This window comes from Heliangelus exortis, chromosome 6, assembly GCF_036169615.1.
Source record: "Heliangelus exortis chromosome 6, bHelExo1.hap1, whole genome shotgun sequence".
Classification (NCBI taxonomy): Eukaryota; Metazoa; Chordata; class Aves; order Apodiformes; family Trochilidae; genus Heliangelus; species Heliangelus exortis.
This window is the reverse complement of record NC_092427.1, coordinates 38843398-38864934: the sequence shown is the minus strand read 5'-3', so window position 1 is coordinate 38864934 and position 21537 is coordinate 38843398. Positions and strand designations below refer to the sequence as shown.

Genomic DNA, 21537 nt, shown 5'->3' with positions numbered 1-21537 from the left:
TCCTTCTTCAAGACATAGCTACTGTAGGATGTACTTGCTTAGTGACAACTGTATTACTAATTGTGTGGCTTTCTGACCACAATTTTATCTTGCATGTACAGGACACATTTTGCACAAAGCAGTCATATCAGTCTAAATTTCCAAGTTGTTTTTCAACTGTCTCTCCAGTTTCACCACTAAACAAGCAGGCATGCTGGTAGCTGCAGTGTTTGGCATTGACTAATCTTTTTCTAGACTGTTTAAATTGCTTGCACAGATTGTCCTTCAAGGTGAAGTAAGGCCAACAGAATAATCATCTGTATTCCTCACAGGGCAGGACAGCTGCAATGCCAGGTGAAAAGAGTGAGGAACTTGTTTGCCAGAAGCACTGCATCATTAGATGAGGAGAGCATGCTGCCACAGAGCAAACCAATAGGAAAATGGGCTTCTGACTTAATTTTCCTCTTTGGTAAGTCCATGTTCTGTCAGTTTTTACTAAATTGAGTTGATGGAACAAAAGAAAAGACACACTACATATATTATGAAGATAGCTGTGGTTATTTTTACTGTGATGACACACTCTGGTCCTGTCTCAAAAGGTAAAAAGGGTAAGCAGCAAATGAGTACCCTTACAGATTAACACTCTTTGCTCAAAAACAGCATGCTCTTTTAGCATGCTCAGACTGCATATTGACTGAATAAAATTTTTCAGTAAGGCTTCCAGAATGTACGGGTATCACAGTGCCAAAATAACCATAATAAAAAGAAAGGAAAGGACTTTTCTATAGCTATGTACAAGTAAATTATGCAGATATATGCAACAAAATAGAATTTTCTTTATTCTTTTAATTGAGCCCTCATAGTATTTCCTTTTTTTGTACAAAAGTGGATGCAACTGTAACATAAAAAGCTGAACAGCTACAAAGAACATAGTATGATTATATTTCCTGTAGCAGCTTCTTTCCTAATCCTCTTTCAAATCCGTCACATACAAAGATCAATTCTTGCAATCCTGACATTAGGATTATTCTTGAAGTAAAACATAAGCTGTAATCTTTCTGAAGCTGCCTACTGCTCAGAATTAGGGCTGTGTGTCTGAGCATATCCACACTGCAGGGACCCACTGGGGCTCATCCTGTGCACGATGAATTGCAGACAGCAGCTGTGCAGATGCTTCTTGTAGACTGTCATTCACAATTACTTGATCAAAGAACTGACCAAACTGAGCTTCCATTTTCTTAGCTGAATCTTCCATCTCCTGTAAATCTTCCTCCTGTGAGACACAGAGTACATCTATAAAATTTTAGTGTCGTGTGGAGGAACATACCTGCCTGGCACTGGCAGAACACCCTGGGACATGTAAACCAGGGGTGATAGTGCCAGTGTGCTTCATTTCCTTTAGAGTCTGCTATGGGAAAGCATGTCTGCTGCAGTCATCTCCAAGCCTCTGGAACACAGCCACCTGCCACACCATTCCCCAAGGAAATACCTCATCTCTCAGAGTGCTCCATTCACTCCAAAAAGGTTATTCTACTGATGAGTGCTGGCAGAGGATGTTAGTGCCTGGAAGGCAAACTGACTAACATTTGTGTTCTCATTCCACGTTTTAGTTTATTTCCCAGTGTCCATGTTTCTCTCTGCCATAGCAATTGTGACTCATTTCAATACACAGGGACTAAGGTGTCCAAAACGTTAAGATACTTGACTATGATTTGCATGGTAACAATTGTGGCAATGCACTATACACATTGTAAATACAAGATACACCTTTCCTACAAGCAGGGTTTGTATTTTATCTATGGAACTTAGTAGAGGACTGCTATCAATACTGTCATTAAGCATGTGTGAAATAATACATTCTTATAACTACATGAAAAATATTTAAATTATTGAATTATGCACACTTCAGATATTTCATCGCAAACAGTGAATGTATGTGTTGACTCAAATATTGCCACAAGGTAGTTAATTAAAACAAAACCCAAATAGTGTCTCCATTGATGACATTTTGAAGCAAAACCCCCTAATCCCCCAGGTACACACTACAATACTTCCATTTCAAAGCAAATCTGGAGTAGGGAAAAAAATTCCAACAAACCAAACAGAAAAAGACAAGAATAACCTATATTTGATCTTAAAGACACAATAATATTTTTTTAAGCACTAACATAGTATAATGCATTATGTTCTAAACACTGAATTGTTGAATAATAAACTGAGCCTCTTTTACCCCACATCTCACCTTGAATTTCATATTCACATAATAATCCGTAATGATCCTCGCATTTTTACGGGTCTGCCTCATGGAGCTTATGCTGGATGGCTTGATGAATATAATGTAGGGCTTTAATTCATGAGTCCGGGCTACTTGTATACCCTGGAAATTAAAACAACACTGAAGTATTTCAAATGTGTTCATCCCAGTTTTATTCCTATAAAAAGCCAGTTGTTTGCAACATGCTGTTATCCCCAGACATAGCAGTCATGTTTTTCAGAAAGACCTACTTTAAAATGAGCTTACTAATAATTCATTAATTTTGCTTGGTAACCTTATTAGGAAGTGCTTTCAACTCCAGTAAGTGACTGGACATTGTCATTAACAGAGCTCTACAATCAACATTAAAGATGAGTCTGAAATACGCTTGTTTCAACTGCTGTGGAGCTGCCTTTGGAAAAAGTACAGTTTCAGTGCTTCATATTGGAACAAAGTATCCTGCTTTTGGATCTTTGATCTGTGCAACATTCCCTCCTGATAATAAGCGTTTTTAAACTATTTCAAAGCAGTAGAAGGAACTAGGGAAAAAAACCAAAAACAAACAAAAAAAAAGCACAGCATACAAGGTTGGCCAAGCCAGCAGATTTAAAATACAAGCATGAAGCTCACCAGTAATTCTCCTACCTTACAGCAGTTACTGAAGAGCAGCTATATGCCATTACTTCATACCCTTCCAAAACTTGTCCTTTAAACTCACACCCTAAAAAACTGATAGTGGCACATCTGTTCACATAGCAAGAGCATGTTTCCCCCCCTCCCTTCTCCATCTTGTTTAGGAGAAGCATAGCAGAAAAAAAACAAAGGACATTTTCAGATGTGAAATTAAGACTAAACTGTGGCCTAATTTGGCCCTTACGGTGTTTTGGATTTCAAGCAATACCTGACAGGATTTCATGTAGCTTCACTGGTATTTCAAACAGCACAAACCACTGCTAACCAGAGGCTCTGACTGCACTGGCTCTGCACAATTAGAGGGAAGTCTCCAACAGTTACTGCTGAGAGACTGAATGTATAGATCAAGAATGTACAGATAATTTTTTTCCCATAAGATATGAACAGTAGAGCCCCTGTCCTTTTACAACTCACCTGTGGTTCTAAATCCAGTACACAGATCTTCCCTTCATCAAGGACAGTTCGCACTGCATCAATACTGGTACCATACAGGTACCCTTTGTATTCCCCATATTCCAGCATTCTGAAACAGTGGTGAGGAGAAGGAAAATGAAAGAGCATTTGAATCTCAAAAGGTTCTGTTTAAGGATGAAATATTCAATGATTGTAAAACATACTGAACACTGATGAACAACCTCCACCTTTGTTCTTCCTTGCTACACTGGGCACAAAATCAGAAACATTGCAGTTTGACATATCCAAAGCACATATTTTTCCACTCATACTGTTGTTACAAATGATATCTTTAGAAGTTGTGATTCTAATGATAAAAATGCTGGCATAGTGCTAATAACCTCAAATCAGAAGATGTCAAAGCAATTGAAACAGCTACAGGAGTGTAGCTTCAGGCGCCGAGCTGGTCTGTCTTAGCAGTGGGATTATCGAGGCACAGAAAAGAGCAGACAAGTTTGAAAGTTTGGCCCTTACAGTTCTGGTACTGGAGGCATCATCCCTACAGCAGTTTTGCAGCGGAGCTGCAGATCAAGAACAGGTCTGACTCACTGCTCAATTTTAGAACGCAGTCCAGTTCCTAGAAGGGTTCAAATCCTAACTTACATGCACAGTAAATGAGGTCAGGCCTGGAGATCCCACTTTCCTTTAGAAAGATTCTGAGATTAATTGTAGAGAAGGCTATTTGCAACTCACACACAGTTTTTCAAGTAATGGCTCAAGTACTTTCACCAAAATTTACAACAAACATGCACAGTGAGTGGAGAGGCCCAGAAGCCTAACTACACAACTGTCTCTTCTTGGATCGTGTCACATTTTAAGTAACAAAAATGTAACCATCTCTCCCAGTTACCTGTGGCTATACACCATGTTTTCAAAGGTTTCCTTTGATACATAGTGATATTCACGACCATTAATTTCGTAACTCTTCTGAACACGAGTGGTGTCTGGAAGGAGATAAACACACAAGTCAACTGCAAGTAAATTCTTGTAATCTTATACACGACAGTGAGACAACTTTCATGAGGGACTATAAATCAGTATTTCCATAAGTAATTCAATGAGCTGTAGCCATTTGTTAATACAGAGAAAAATCCTTGTCTGCTCTACTGGTAGACCAGTGCCAATTCCCTGGAAATTAGCAAAGTACATCTGTATTTCTTGGAATAGGAGAGTAGTTTAATACAAATATCTGTAGGTCAAACCAATCAGGAACTACTTTGGAAATAGGTGCAGAACTGTTTTTACTCATCTGAGGTCAAATTTATTAAATTTAATTTGGAAACATCTGGCAAAGCTTCCCACACTTGCACCTTCCCCATATTAAGGAATCTTAAGCACAAAAGAATTCCTGAATTTTCAGCCAGTTTCAGATTAAAGATTTTCTGTTTAGTTACCCAAAGCACAATAACCAAAGAAGCACAGGTAGAAACCATTGCAATTATTACGTGAGTTACTACACCGTGTAAGTCTCATCTGAGACTAGAAGGGTTGTAAGGAACGCTTCGGTGCCTACTACGCACCAACTTCTCTTGCCTTCATTCTCATACCTGATCACCTAAACACTACGAACTTATAATATCCCTAAGAAGCAATCTTTTCTAAACCAAGGAAAAGCACTCATCAGGATTAAACAAAATCATGCAGACACCCCACACTACATAAAGCTTTAAGGGTTTCATGAGCTTGAAAATACCACTGTCTGCTTTGCCAGAATAAGGAGATAACATTTTAAATGACATTTTATAAAAGAAAGCTCCTCTGGCTTGCAGTAGAGCTGAAAAAACAGACATACAGGAAAGAGTGTATGAATACACAAAGACAAGAGAGAGGTGCTTGTCATCTCCTAATGATGTTTGAGCAGGGTAGGTAGTGGGGGAAAAAGGAAGGACTTTGCGTACGAGGTACAGCACTTTGAAACTCTCGAGGGTTACTTGCAATAAGCCTTCGCCTTAGCTCATTCACACCAACTCCTGCGGGACCTGGAAAGTTGGAAAAGCAATGTATATTACTGTCAGAGACCATTTTCTAACACATTGCACACACACATGAAATATAAGTTCCCAAAATGGTACCAGAAGTGACTGAAGCATTGTGATGGATTCAGGGTGAGGAAAAAACAAAACAAAACAATACTTGCCAGCAATATAGCCATACCCAGAAAGCATTTCAGGAATACCATTTAAAAATATTAAATTCTCTCACACTTAGAAAGCACACTGGATTCATTTTTACCCCATTTGCCTTACCAGGATCATGGAACACTGAGAACAGCTTCCTTTCAGGTACTCTCACTAAAGAGTACTTGAGAGCCCGCAGCCCACTTAATATTTTGTATACAAAGCACTATTAAAAGAGTCTCTAGCTTTCCCTACTGCCCCTAAGGTTTTTCTAGTCTGCAGTATAATTTCAAACATTCCTCTTGCGTTTCCACATCCATGCATTTAACAGTGGCTGTAGAGATGCCTCCATGTAGACATTTTCTCATTGTCTATACTAGTCTCAACTGAATATAAAGAGAACCCTTTCCCTAGTAAAATCCATTATCAACCTGTACTCATAACTGTATGGCCTCTTCTGAGGACTTTTTCTTTGTTTTAAAACATTCACTATCCCAGGCAAAGAAGATGATACTGACATGAAACTTTAAAACCCACATCAGGGTCAAATTACAGACAATCACTTTTCAAATGTTGTTTTGAGAGCTACCTGCACAGTCTGCAGCTGCTGTGGTCAGCAGCAGGAAATCTCACTGGATAAGACCATGACTGAATATTTCCTCCCTTACGCTACAGCTTGTGAAATTTGGGTGAGAAAGTGATTAACCTCTTACCTACAAGTATAATGAGCCTGTTTCGGTCTGATGGGTGCCGCTGGTACCTCACCACCTCTTCATAGGGAGCTGCCAGAGTGCTGTAACAGCTGCTGGGGCACCGAGCACAACAGGACTGCTGGCTGCTCCGGGACTTCCTGCGACACAGCCGCATGCTTCTGCGAAAACCAGCTGCAAGACACAAAGAGATCTGTACTGGAAAATACACCTGAGATGCTGGCAACTAATGCTTTCATCTAGAGTCTCTTTCCAAGCCACACACAGAAGATATTGGCTTTTTGAGCTTTTTGCAGGGTGCAAGTTACTGAATTTCATTGATATACTTGTTATGCCAACGTGGTAGAGCTTGTAAGCATTGAAAGAGGAGGTCAAACCTCACTGGAAGTCACCTGAAAATTGTCCCAGAATTAAAGACCCCCAAATGATCCCCAAAGGAGATCAGCTAAAGGAGAAGTCTCTGGCCACATAAAGCATCGTTAGGGAACAGCTAGTTTTTTGATAGTGTAGCTTGTTCACACTCCTAATGCAGATCTGGAACATTTTCTTCAGCCTCTAGAATGAATACCAATATTTTACAGGCTGCTGTTTTAAAAGCAACAGGGATAGGTTTGTTGCTCCACCTTACCATCCAACTCTGAAAACCTCACTTTAAAGCCTACTATTACTATCTTCACCAGGTGACAGACAACATCTAGTAAAATTACCTGTCAACTAAGGGAAATCTTAACATCCAGTTAAGTTAAAATAGTGACTGTCTCAGTAGAAACCTATCAGGAAGAGAGATTTAACTGGAGAGAATAAAGACTGGGAGATGGGAAGCAACTTCTTTAAGTTTGGAAAACAAGTAAAATTGAATTCATTTAAGTCTTCAGGTGAATAAGGAAAAAAAATTTAACTTCAGACCAGCACTTTATCTAGATCAAGCCCCAAACATTTTACTTATCTTTAGTCATTGCGTACCAATAAAGACTCGACCAAATTCACCAAATTCTTCCTCTTCTAGAATATGAAGGACAAAGAATAATGAAATAAAATAACAGTGAAAGCTTTAGAGCTAGATGGCTAATAATTATTGTTGATCTCAAATGAAACACATTTTCAGTAAATGTACGGAAGTACCATAAAAAAGAACAATATAATATGAAGTATTCGAATAGTTCACGTGACCAATTTAAAGAACCTATATTTTTGTAAGAGAAAAATTAACTTAGTAACTGTTGGTATTTTCTAAATTAGATTTGAAACAACTGTATATTTGGTTCATTGCTAAGAAAACTGTGCCAGCTAATGTTTTGAAATACTTATAGTGAAAACACCTCCACATAACTTAAGCTTTTCAAGTGAAACCCAGCTTACTAGAATTCTCTGGTTATAGCATTTCAATAACCAATAAAGTAGGTCAAAATCAATAAAAAAAAATTTGTAACTCAGTTTCTGCCTGTGCTTGGAAAATGCAACATGCATCTGCTCTGATCTTTCAGGCTGAACAAAGACCTGATTTTATTTTTTCTTTTTAATCACCTTTGGATCAGTGATATCTGTGCTTCAATATCCCAGGCTAATGTGTTTCCACCAATTCATTTTGTTCCCATTCTCATGCTGTTCATTGTGAAGGCTTAACCATTCAGGTGAGCGTCCTAAATCTCTATATGTAATTGTGTTTTTTTTAATGAAATCTCTCCTGCAAGGCTCAAAAATGTTGATTTCGCAGTAGATAAATGCCTTTAGCAGTTCAGAGGCTATTTTATAAATGTGAATTGAAAATAAGTAACTGAGGGGAAAAATGGTGTGAGCAATATTCAGATTTCTCTTCAAAAAGGACTTAGAATTTTCCCTTAATTACATACTCAGTTATCCAAGCTGTGTGTTGCCTTTATTTAGGCCTTATTAGAGCAAGAATAAAATACAAGAAGACATAGGCATATCTTTAAAAGTTAGTAACTGTTCCAAGGCAAGAACATTCTTTAACTTGCAAAGCATGAAATATATCATATTTTACCACTACATTCTTTGATTTTCAGTTATCAAAACAAAATTAGATGTATAGTTGTTACTCTTATTCACCTCTAGACACTCTTCACTACATATACCTTTAAAATACTATTTGTTCCAAAATTTCTCAGTGTACTAAGAAATCCTTGTTTATGACAGTAGCAAAAAACTACATGGCACAAACTCCTTGTTCAGGGCCAAGTTCAGAGTGCTGTTTAGGTAACATATTCCTGTCTCATTTCTATCTTCAGGTCTTTTGAGCCATCATTCAAATCTTTGAGCATTTCTACTTCATCTGCCCATTCTTTTATGGTGTGAAGTGCAGTATAGAATCCTACAGGGAACAAGAAATTCAGCTAGCAAGTATTGTAAGAGGAGTGGTAGTTCCTGGTAATGCAATAAACACAGATACAGTCAAATAGAGTACTGATAAGAGGAGACAGAAAAAAGTTAACATTACCTTCTTTAAGCTCCTCTGCATGTTCAGACAGAGACAGATATAAAACAATTAGTTTTGGTTTGATGCTCTAAGATTTATTTTTTTTTAAATCCAACCAGCATTGTCCAGTGTATTTAGGGCATTTAGGAAACAGGTACTGCAGGCTTTATAGCTAAAATATGCTTGCTTGAGCATGAATTGTCAGTTTGCAAAGAAGGAGAGACTCAGCTACAGCATCCATGTCAGTATTGTACTTGCAAATTAAATCACATGGATGTTCAAGTACTGGTTAACTTAAAGTAAAATGAAGGGTAGGAAATACTTGCACCTTCATTCCTCCGGCTGTCTGGATACAGCAGAGAGCTGACTCAGCACTGAGTAGCAAATAGGATTTGCAAGAGTAATTCCCAAGTGTAGTTATCAGAAACATCTTAGCCTGAAAGCAAAAAACTGTCCCATAAGACCTGTTGATTCTGGCTTAAAAACTTTGGGCATTGCTTGAAAGGTGGAAGAAAACAAGCCACCTGTGATAAAAGCAGATCGTTGGACCAGCAAATAGGAACCTTGTGAAGAAGAGCAAAGGTAATGACATTTTCTCCACAAAATTGCCAAATATCTCAAGAAGTTTATCATTAGTAACTTACTTTAGGGGAAAAATTACTTATATTAGAAGAGGCTTCATTAAAAAAAATAAAACACACCAATTGATTGTATGTCTTATACATAAATCATTTGTTTTATAAAAAAAACAAAAAAAATTTGCATGGTTTCTTGTTCACCATCCATGCACACATAACAGCTTTTCTCTTTACCCCATCAGCTCCTACAGGCACTGGGAATTCAGGCCTCAGCTGCCCTGAGGTAATCCAATTATCTGCTGACATCAGTGCAGCCCCTGCTGTCACGGCTTGCACGGGTATAAGTGATTAGGATTTATTGAACAGATCTGGTACTGATGCACAAAAAGAAACACATGTGGTGTAACAGGACCAAAACCTTACTACAAAGATAATGAGACAGCTAGAAGAAAATTTAAGGCAACAGGATTTTACCTAATGGCTTTTCAAACCAGAACAGCATCTAAAACTATAGTGGCTGATTTTTGTCACCTGTTTGGTTTTAAGACATTTGCTTGTCTCTGGACACCCTTCTCACAGCAGAACAATAGCAAGGAATTTTGAGTTGTGTCAGAAGAACTTACCAGACTCAAATGTTTCTTCATCTTGTTTAGTGATCCAGATAGCAAAGACATGAAAATAAATTCAAAATATAATTCTTTTCCTTATATAGAATTTCAGGATCAGAAATCTATTTTCCAGCTTCTGTCAGTCTGTCACACAAATACTTTCCCTACTTCCCTCTACACTGAGGTGGTAAAATACAGCTCACCACACTTGAGTTAACTGTCTGGTCTCCCTCTTTCTAGTCCTACAAGATCACATCACTCATGAGAGCTTCCTGCATTACCTTGGGAGAAGGAAGAAAAACTAACTTGCTTTAGGCAGCAAGTCAAGCTAAGAGTCTTCACATGTACTGTTTCCTTGTAAAAACCTGCTCTTGCTTGTGCCTAAAAACAGTCTCCTGAGATCAGTCTCTTGACAACAAATTGTGTGAGTTTTCCAAGACTACAATCATCTGCAGTCTTAAATCTACAATAGGCAAAACCTATGGTGATGTTACAGCCACATTCCAAAGCCTGAGTCAAAGAGCCTGGATCTCATTCAGGCAGGTATTTTTGGGATGGTCCCTCTTTTTGGCACAACCCTTCGCCATAAACATTGGACACCAGAACTGTAAACAGCTCGTTTTAATAGACTAATGTAGGATCATGTTTCCAGGATATAAAAAAAAAAAATACAATTTTCTACCATTAAGGTCACTGGGAGAATGAGTGGTTTTATCTGGAAAATAAAAGCAGTTACCTGTTTCCACACACTTGTCATCAATCTGCATGTCATCTTCTACAGATTAACATGAGGGAAAAAAAAATAATCAGAAAAACACTAGAGAGAAAAAACCCTACAGATATTACAGAACACAGCTCAGACATCAGAAAGAAAATATCTGAAGCTCAGATAAGCTTTAGACATCTTTAAGAATTTTAACACTGTTAACTCAAACTTATTGCTGTTCCCTGTCTTTGGTGAGCAAAAGGTTCTTAAACTAGTGCTCTGAAGGGCTTGTGGAAGAAAGGCAAATATATCTAACTTGAATTCTCCTCTGGAAATAATATAAGCTGTCAGATGGCTGTCACTCTGTTTATGTTGTAGATACCTATTTATTAAGTATTATCATGGCAGAATATAATTCTCCACTCAGTGCCTTTCTCTCCTGTAGCTTTTAGAGGTGTGTGTTTCTTTCCAATACACTTCATTAAAGGAAGGCATTTTGTTTGATCTTATAATTATTTTTACACAGAAGATAAGAAAAATAAAAGACTGACTCAGCTCCCTCTCTATCCACATCAACTCATGTCCCTGAAAGGGGATCTTGTGGCCTTGCAGAATCTCGTTGCTCACAGTACAGCAAGGTTTGTGTGTTCTGTTCTTGCATGCCCCTCCAGATAGTCCTCGTAGGAGCTATTTTCCAGTTACACGGCAACTGTCAGGGCACCTGTCAACCACATTCTGCCCATTAATATATCCTCTAAAGAAATACTCTCTCATAGCTACTCAGGTGAACTGCCAAGGATGTGAGAGAAAGGAGGAGAGGAAAGTAGAAGGTTCGTCAAAGCAATGCATACGAACTGTCATTTCCCAGCCAGATACTGCACAGCTCAAGTCCCACTTTAAGATAAGGTAAGCTTCCACTATTTCAAATAAAAAAAAAGACTATTTCAATTATGCTAAGCACACCAAATGCCAATAACCTGTGTTTCTTTTGCATGTATTTACCAAGCTGCCTCATCTGTAAAACCTTATGCTCTATTGTACAGCAATACAATCTTGTTCAGATATGACTTCCTACCTTCTTCCACAGTGCTTACTGGCACAGCGTTTCCATTGAAGCAGTTAAAATACAATAAGATTATGGTGAAAGAGAGCTCCAGCTCTAACAAGCAAAGCAATCAGTGTGAGAAGAAAGCTAGACAATGAAACATGTTCACAAGAGAAATGAAACACTTATCCAAGAGAAAAATTAATTTGGTACTAGTATAAAGAACTATAGAAGAAAATGGGGAAAGAGAAAACAGGAAGAACAGTCTTTGTCTGGGAATACTTGCATGTTTATGGCATAGGATAATGTTTCTGGATTTTCACAAGTAAACTCATGGGCAGCATAGCTTATCTTACACTGATTTTACAGCTTTTCCTCAAGTAAAAAAGTTCGATCTTTTTCTCAAAAGTTTTCATGTCAAAGAAGCTTTCTAAACATACTGCATGGCATCTTCCAGAGCAGAACTGTTACCTATGTCCCTGGAAAGCCAGCTAGTACAGCTATCACTGGAGACTTATTCACACCCAATGCTCCTGAAGAAAATTGACTCTCCTGAATCTTACAGACTTCAGGAGTTGAATTCACAGTTTTGCTCACAGTCACATCCCAAGTACACTGGAGACCACACTGGGATGGTGGAGCCTCCACCATCAGTACTCCAGGTAAAACTACCAGTAAGTATTTTCTTTTTACTGGGGACAGTTAACACATATCTGAGGTTTCAGTATGGCTCCATAAGCAATGTCTTTGAATTAGACTGAATTGTATGAGCTTCTATTTCAGTATCCCTGGAAACAGAGACAAGACCTTTCTTTCTTTTTTTTACTCTGCCAGTCGTGTAACTTTTCACTCACATATTGATGATTTGGGACAGAGATGGGGCTGGAAAGGCTGAGACCACCAGAATTCTCGCTGCTTCCTTTGTAGAAATAAATATATCACAGTTAAAGAAACAAAACAGTCAACAAGTGCATTGTGCTTACAGAATAAGATCAATTAGTACTGAGATGACAGAAGACAACAAGAATAGAAACATGACCAATATTTTATCCCACTATTAAGTCCTGGAAGAGAGCTGACATGCTGAACTATATAAGGGCAATTGCTAAATCAGCAACCTGGAAGCATTTAGAGTGCTTTGAGTTGATATTTAAGAACAGGAATAGAAGCCATACTATGGTACAGAATCCTGGAAGTAGGACGGGTTGCTACTGCTATGGGTAGTAGCACTACAGCCTCTCTTACTACACAGAGGCTCCTGCTTGCAGCTGCAATCAGAATCTATGTTAATTTCAATTTTCATTATACAGAACACAGCTATGTTTACATATAGTATAAATCCAAGCTGATCATCTGCAATTGTGTGGCCTTACATTTGGGATGTGTGGTTAAAGGATGAAGCTGAATAGTGTGTTACACCAGTTTAACTACTCTGGTTCTGAAAGCAGATAATGTAAAAATAATGTGCTAATTATGCAGAAAACAATAGGCAAGAGATCTTGTTCTTCCTTGAGCACATTTTTTTGTTTGTTTGTTTTGAGTTCTGGGTTTTTTTCCTCTTTTAATTTGGTCTGTTCAAGTTTTGAACAAAGCTGATGCCCCACAGGACATCTTGAGATAATGTTTCTTTATACAGCTATACCCTATACATTATGGTTAGTATCCCACTCTCTCCCCTGGTCCCCCCCACCATTTGTTTGTTTTTTCAATCAGAGACAATGTTTCTATACAGACAGGGCCCTCAATTTCTGCCCATCTTTCAGCTGCTGAACCCCACTAGATGTCTTAGCGACTAGGACAGAAATAGACAACTGCTGCAAAGAATTGTGACAGCAATTTAAGATGATATAAGTGCTTTCAAAAGCTTGTTCTCACACAGACACTCTTTCAAAAAGGAGAGCAAGAAGTCAGAGAACAGAAATGAAAAATGTTTATCAGATGGCATTCTGATATCATACTGCTATGTAATTTATGAAAATTTTCAATAGCAAAGTCTGAAGAAGTGGCTGATTTTTTAACTGGAAATCAGAAAAATTAAGACTTTTTTACCTTTTAAGAAGATGATTTGAGGGAATAAGTCCAGCACAGGCACTAAGATCTGAAACTTTCCTAGCCTGCCACCAGAGAGCATCATTTTGGTCCACAATCTGGAGTATTTCACCCTTCTTAAAAGGCAGACCTGCATCAGCACAGGGTATGGCAGGATCCTGCAGGGGCCAGTAATCTGCCATTGCTCGCACATAGAGCTGGTAAGGAAGATACACAAGGGCAAATGTTCACAACCATATTCAAAATGTTCAAAAGCCATGTTCACAACACATACAACATGAGCTATGTCATCACAGGGACAGATATCACTGCTGCTTATGTCAAGACATGATGAACTCGGATTTAAAAACAAGATCCAGCCCCAAACACCATTTCTTTCTGTGACACCATTAGACATTATTGGGGTGACTGCAGTAACAATGCAGAAAAAAGAATGTCTCTTACTGTTGTTTGGTTGCTGACAGGACGATCAGAAACCGGAATTAATTTGAACATAATTGTCCCCTGAGACAGGGCCTAAATGATTAAAAAAGGATTAAAACATAACCAGTATTCAACACAAATAACCAAACATTGGCAGCACAAACTTTATACAGCATGGCTTTGAGCTTACTATAATGTCTATATTGCAAATAGAACTTAGGCAAATTATGATAATACTGTAGTTTTATAAAAGGAAACTCAAGAATGAAACTTCAAATCTGGCTAAAGCTTTTTAATGGAATCGAATCTATGTTTCATTATAAATATATATGTAATATCAACAGCAATTCATACCAGACTTTTCTACTGACATCTAATTTAAATTAGCAGCAGGGTCTGGTTAGACAACTGATGTAAAGGGAGTAGGAAAAAAATAATTATTTAAGAATTAAGCATTTCATTAGAGCTTGTATTTCTTATCCTTAGAAATAGTACACTGAGGGAAACAATACATATAAAAACTTGATACCAATTACACACAGCAATATCTTACTGACTGGCACTAGCACTTTGTAGTGAAGAACCCTGAAAGACTGGGGACAAAATGACGAGTCAGTAACAGGGACAGCACAACAGATTTCTTCATGACAACTATGACAACAGTAATTACCACTACCCTTCTTTAATAGGTGAAGCATGTAGTTCACAAGGTCATTCACTCTGCTTCTTAAGGAACATTGTGTAATATTAACTGAGTGGAACTTAGGGAAAAATTATTAATTGCTAAAGTCTGAATAAATTAATATTCCTCCCAGAAGCTGCAGGTGGAATAGCCACATTTAAGTTAATTTCTGTTCAAAACAGGGGTTAGATTTAACTCTGGTTTCATACATTGATTTAATAGGCAATTCTGAACTTCATCCACAGTAAAGAAACAATCTAAATTATCTGTTAAAAAAAAAATTCAGACTTTCTCCTCTCAGAGTGTGCATGTGTGTCTCTAAAAGAAACATCATACAGTTAATCTTAAGATACAAAGCATAAAAAAGATTGAGTACCAGAATATTAATAACTTGCTCGGGCTCAAGTCCCTCAACAGGAACTCCATTTACTTCCACCAGTTTGTCTCCAGCATACAGCAGCCCTACAGTGAAAACAAGGATGGAAGCAGCTGCCAAAGTTTAGTCACAACATGGATTATCTGGGGTAGGCGAGGCAGGAATACACAGATATACCACAGGTTTGGAACTCAGCAGTAAAGGTTTTCATACACCAGGTATGCAGGAAGATATTTTGGATTTTCTTCCGATGTTTCCCATTTCAGTTACGTTACATTTCCCAAGGAACAGAGAACACATTCAGTTCTAGGATGACAAATTATTAATGTTTCCAAGGAAACCCCTTGGAAGAGTGCTTAGCAACTAATGCTAGCAAAGTGTTTAGTAGACTAGTGCCAAGGAGTATTACTACAGATGCCTTAAAGCCCAATATTTAACAGAGTCACAGACTACTGATGCTTTTTCTCCATTAGGGAAATAGCTGCAGTTTGGGATATTTCTGATGACCGAGACTTGGTGCCAAGAATACTTAATAAAGGTGGATTTGTACCTCAAGTCAGCCTCAAAATTGCACATTCATATGAAAATGAATGAAACTAGAATCAGTTATTGCAACATTTCACTGCTTAAAGTGTGGTCCAGTGTACACATCTCACTCTATCATGGAAGCTTAATTGTAAAAGGTAAGCTATTATCTTATTTCAAACATCTTAATTAAAATTTAGGTTTTTCTATTACTTTGTTTTAAACTACACATACCGCTTCTGTCTGCTAGCCCACCGTGGATCACACGGGCAACCGTTATGTCACCTGTTATCTCATGGCGTTTAATGGTGGCACCCTGGAAAATAAAAAAAAAAAGAGAAAACACACTGATCACTGACAAACCTTCAAAGTTACCTTCATGCCGTAAGTCTGATCTTACTTACTGACATCTTAGCCATGTCTAAGAGTCATTGTGAGGTAACACCACGTGGATCTAGTGTTAACATTATTTGTACCAAGTGCTCCAATGTCTTCAACTTTCATTACACTAAATAACCTCATTGGCGAGCTGGAAGAAATCTCTGCATCAAATATTACAGCTTACTTTTCCCAAACCAGGTTAGCTAAGCTGTACAGTATTTTTTGCTTTTAATCACAAATGGTATCTAAAGAATGTTTCAGAGTCCCTCCTCCCTCCCTTCCTATTCTGGCCAGAAGAATAGCTCTCCTTCCTATTTGAATTTTCATTATATGAGGTATAAAATCTGCCATATATTCAAATCCCAGGTGGACAAGGCACTGAGTACTACACTAAAGTAGTACCCACACTGAGCAGGGCTTGCTGGCCCTTTCCAACCTCAACAATTCTTATGGGTTCTGAAAACTGGACAAGGATGTACATGATCTCTAACATTCCTGGAGAGAAACCAGCATGCATTATAAATACCTCTGTAGGTTAAAATAATTTGTCAGAATTTGGAAAGCACCCTCACCAGAGGCTGGTTGTTTTTCACTAAGCAGACAATCCTCATAGCTTCCTCATTTTCAGGTATGTTGTCTGGCAGTGGTGGAAGGGTTGGTTCAAAATCTTTCTGGGCCACAGTATCGTGAGCAGATAGCAAGGCCTGTTAATAAAAAAACAAACAAACAACCCAACCACACCAACCACCCCAAAAGGAAAGATAACACAATAGGACAGCTTTAAACAGTGACTGGTAAAAAACAGAAATCAACAATGAAGTCCTTAATTGACATTTTCTCCTTTCTACTTTGAAATTCAAACCGTGAAATTTGTTTTTAAGAACAGTTCCTCTCTCTGCTTGTTCTGGAAAGCTTACAGAAGATGAAACCTTTCTATTTGGAACTCCAGCCTTAAGAATGCAGGTTTTGAAATTAGAAAGAATAACTGTTGTTATTTCTCTGCATCACCAGCTCAGAATTAACTTTGTAACAAACATCTCTCTCAAACACAGCCCTTAAATAAAATGCATCCCTCTGCAAGTTCTCCAAATACACAGTTCACACCTGACTTCACAACTAGATTAGTTCATAACTAGGAAACTATGCCTCTTCTGGCTCCTTTGCCAGTTCTTGTGAACAGCTGGCCATCTGCTTTATTTTTCACTGCAGACAGCTCTGCCAGCAAAAATCTTCTCTTTCGTTAAGCAGGACTTGCCTTTAAGTGCGGAGCTCGCAGCAGCCGTCTCAGCTCTTTGATCTCTCCAGACTGAGGGGCTTCACGCAGCAGTTCTACCACCTGTTATATGTAAGAGAAAGCACAGAAACCAAATCTGGTGGACAATTAATTTAGGAAGTTCTAAACTGAGCTTAGAGGAATAGGGTGTGGTAAGCACCCCACTTTGTAGGAGCTAAAGCACATTCTTGCAGTTTGCTCTAGAACTGGGCCCTATGACCACAGCTGCACAACACTCAGCCAGGCTGTTCAGCTCAGGCACACTGCCATCTGCTCTAGATTTTTTTTTGTCTCCTGTGCCTCAGCCAATCTCATCACTAGTGTCAGTTTCTCCACTTAGTCATTAACATTCTCTAAATCAGAAATTGAAGAACTAATCAGCTGTTAACAATTATCACAATCCAAAAAGCTTTCCAAAGTCCTCATCATGTCAGGCTGCTTAACTGTAGCCGTAACACTGATCCACACAGTTACAAGGGATAAAAATTCTTCTATTCACTGGCCATATATTTTATGAGTTCATTACCCTGGCCAGGGCTCATGCAGTCTAGTGATCACAGCTGCGCTCATTTCTTATCCCTCCTCTCAAAGTAAAAGTTACTGATAAATGTGTAAAAAAGAGACTCATTTCAAGTTTATATACCATACTCAGACCTGAAACACAAACCAAATACCAGAACACTCTTATCTACAGCTTCGGTAGGAGCAAGTAAAGTTATCCATTGTGAATACACAGTCTTACCTCACGAGTCAACACGCGTGCATGTGGTGTGACAGGAACTGGTCTTTTTCCAAGGTAGTGCTGGAGGCATTCGTAAATCTATTGCAAGCCAAAACAATGATAGTATGATCTTTTCAAGTGATTATATACATACAAAAAATACTGCCCGTAGTGTGATGAGTATTTCTAGGAATTTCTTGGTCCATCTGGAGTCAAAGAACTTACAGTCTCAATCCTTAATATCTAATGCATCTGGAATTGAGCCTAATTCATTGTCTTTCTATATTATCGTACAGCTATGCTGAGTAAGAAAAGCTGATTACATAGAACAGCAGCCTGATAGTGTCAATTCTCTGACTTGTGGCTTGCTTCCTACTCCTGTTAGCAGATCTGATGAACAAAGTAAATTTAACTTAAAACAAAATAAATTGATTCTTTTAAAGTTACCTTACAGACCTTCTCATCCATTGCCAAGTTTTTCTTCTTTAAAAATTAAGGATTTAAAAAATCTTTATTACAGAAAAAGCCAAATTTGTTCAGAATTTGGACAGAATTTGTCTCAGATATACAACTCTGCTTGAGGGATAAGCATAACAGCATAAACTCTGCTCTACTCAGATCAGAATGCAAAATAAAAATTAAAAATTTCATGAGCATCCATGCAAAAAAATAGGGATGAATGACCATAGAGACTTAAGAATAGAAAAGACAGCTGTGCAGTGCTGTGTTCAGCCCGTGTCTCTGTCTCCCTGGCCTTAATACAAATGTATAAAGTGGAAAAGCTTTAATAGCTAGGATGTTATGAAATTCAACACTTTTTTTTTCTTTTAAGAAAAAGTGATTTTTTCCACCTTGACTGCTAAAGTTAGGACCGACAATAGGAGACACTTAGTGTAAATAAGCATTTATTGTACTGATCTAGCAAAATAAAGTAGCTATCCCCTGGAGATTGCTCTCTAGGAAACCTTCACCTTCACAGCTGAATATTAATTTACCTTCAGAAGTGCTTGCAGCCAGCGAGATCTGAGCAGGTCATACAACATGCCAACACCATTGACATCCCTTTTACAGAGCAAACTCAGTTCTTGTAGCACTAGAGTCAGAACATGAGATACACCTGAGCCCAAGAAACAGAGAAGTGCAAGACATTTCATTTCAATTAGAAGACCAAGCAGAGCCATATAATGACCCAGGTCTTTGAAAAAAACCTTTTCTCAGTTTATACTTCCAAGAAATGCAGCCATTTCCTGTCTGCTTTGCTTGTTTTCTGCAATCAGCTCTGTTGCATAAGAGCTTTCTTTTATTATGTTATTAACCAGTGAGGTTCCGTCAATACCAGCAATTTTCAACTGACCTGTGAGAAAAGCGCACATAGCAATCTGGGTTCAAGCTCACAGCTCCTACAGAGAGGTAATAAACATTAAAAAATGCCATTTTCATTTTATGGGTTTTTCTTTTGGAAGACCCACTCTTTGGGCCAGGGACCATCCATTTTTCTCCATTCCTGAGAAGTGCAGACATTTTGGATAATACAACAAATGAAAATGCAAATTCCTGCCAAATGCACAATGTTGTCACAGACACCCACAGCATGCTCCAGGAGAGGGGAAGAACCTGTCTTGCTATCAGAAGCAGCACTTGATCTGTTAGGAATAGTATTCCAGTACAGTAGAAAACAAAAAAAGATGGTGTCTTTCTAAAATCTCAAGTAGACAGAAACTAAGGGGTGACAGATAGATGAGATGTTAGACAAAGTCAGGCCTGAATAAAAAATGGATTCTTTTGAGTGCATGGTATTTAATTTTACCTCAGAAATCACAACAAACCATTTATGATATGTGACAGCCTTCCCAAGGAGCACAGTGTTTGGAACAGCATTACTACAATACTACACCAAATACTAGAAGTTAGGGGTTCTGAATGAGAACATAAAAGTTGAGCACCTGACTCCTACTGCATGTCAAATTAAAGTTCTCAACTGCAGTGCATGTTGGTAAGCCAAGATGTCTCCTTGCTTTTTAGTGCCAGAGTAATTGTACAATGTAATTATAACTGGATACTTTCCCTTTGTGCTTGTTTACAAGATTAAACTTGGTATGTTTCAATGAGTAATATTGTAATACAAGAAAAAAAGGTGAAAAAACCACCCAGGACACTAGAAGCATCTAAGGGTACATTAACCAAAGTAGAAATAATAATTTCTTAAAACTAAAGTTCATTCAGTAGATCAAGAATAGCTGAGTACTCACCGCTACCAAGAGTATCATCAGCGGTGATCATCCAGTCACTGCAGCTAAGCTAAAGATGGAAGCCCTTTACTTATTTCTCTCTTGAACACTGTTTTTGTAGCCAGTGGCAGTTAATTGTACCAGCTCTAGACTACAGTGTTACCAACACTTATGTGGCATGTATCTTCAGTTTCTCTGTGGTATTTTCCTGCCTGCTATGTTTCTGACTTTTTCTTCAATCATGAGAAAGAATTACTGAGTATTACTGAGTATTCAAAGCAGGAAAGCCTGGAAATGTACCTCATTATCAATAGAGTCATCTGTTTCTGGAAAGCAGACATCAAGCACTTAAAATATTATAAAGTCAGGGACCCCTGATCGTGAGAACTATCTCCCTAAAGACAGTTAACTTAAAAGGATTCTCTGCTAGAAGAACTCCCTAGTGCCTACATAACATTACCTTTGGTGGAGACACTTTTTTAAATCTTTTCCTCAATACTGGTTGCCTCTTTTTGAAATTACTTGTACCAAGTATCTCCAGGAACACCATACTCACATCCAACTGGGCTCAAACAGACCAAGACATTCCACACAGAAACACAAACCTTGAAACTACAGAGAATCATTTCCTTACACAAATGAACACCAACCTCCTGCAGTTTTTAGTAATTCTTGATACAGCTGCAGAGACCCTTGACTTTATAAGCCAGAAATTAATGCCAGGTGTTCTGTCCTGACACTCTAAATTAACTGGATACTACCATTAAACATCAAGAATCATTCCACCTATTAAGCAGTAATACTTCTAGACATTCATGGAAGATGAGTTACAGCAACAAAGGTGTAAAACTTTTGCGGCATTTTCTTTTTCCTTGAAAAAGATGTAAAAGTTATGATTACCATTATCTTGACTGCAGGCTGTTGGCACCTCCATCTTTTCCTTAATTCAAGGAGATTCCACCCACTTTGAGTACTGCATTCACATCAAGTAGGTTTCACAGTGACAGATGCTGAAGTAGGGAAAAAAGTATATTCATATCAGAATATTGTCAGGTATTTTAGAACAATAAGAAAGCATAATTTTAAGGGGGAAAGCATTCATTAAGTGCACAGTAGGTTGCAAGTGCAAGTTAAAATACACAAGTCCCACCTGCAAATTTAATTACCCACCAGCATGCAAAATGCAGACAGATGAACCTCAACTGTAATATGAGAGGAATCAAAGCTCTGAAGTAACTCTGCATCTTCATTACATCCCAGTTGACCTAACCTCAAATGATAATTTATATAAGTTTGAAGATG

At 38.1% G+C, this 21537-nt stretch overlaps 1 protein-coding gene across 1 annotated transcript; it reads right to left on the bottom strand.

The window, feature by feature from the left end:
- Window positions 1–793: 793 nt before the first annotated feature.
- Window positions 794–21214, bottom strand: MPP4 (MAGUK p55 scaffold protein 4). Its single transcript, XM_071746252.1, is given in 21 exon segments — window positions 794–1252; window positions 2222–2356; window positions 3341–3449; window positions 4230–4323; window positions 5278–5358; window positions 6210–6380; window positions 7170–7208; window positions 8662–8676; window positions 9842–9862; window positions 10563–10601; window positions 11608–11625; window positions 12432–12496; window positions 13627–13823; window positions 14071–14142; window positions 15108–15193; window positions 15867–15948; window positions 16586–16717; window positions 17269–17349; window positions 18029–18106; window positions 19003–19124; window positions 21136–21214. Coding segments are annotated over 21 exon segments (1908 nt in total). The 3' UTR covers window positions 794–1060.
- Window positions 21215–21537: the final 323 nt, after the last annotated feature.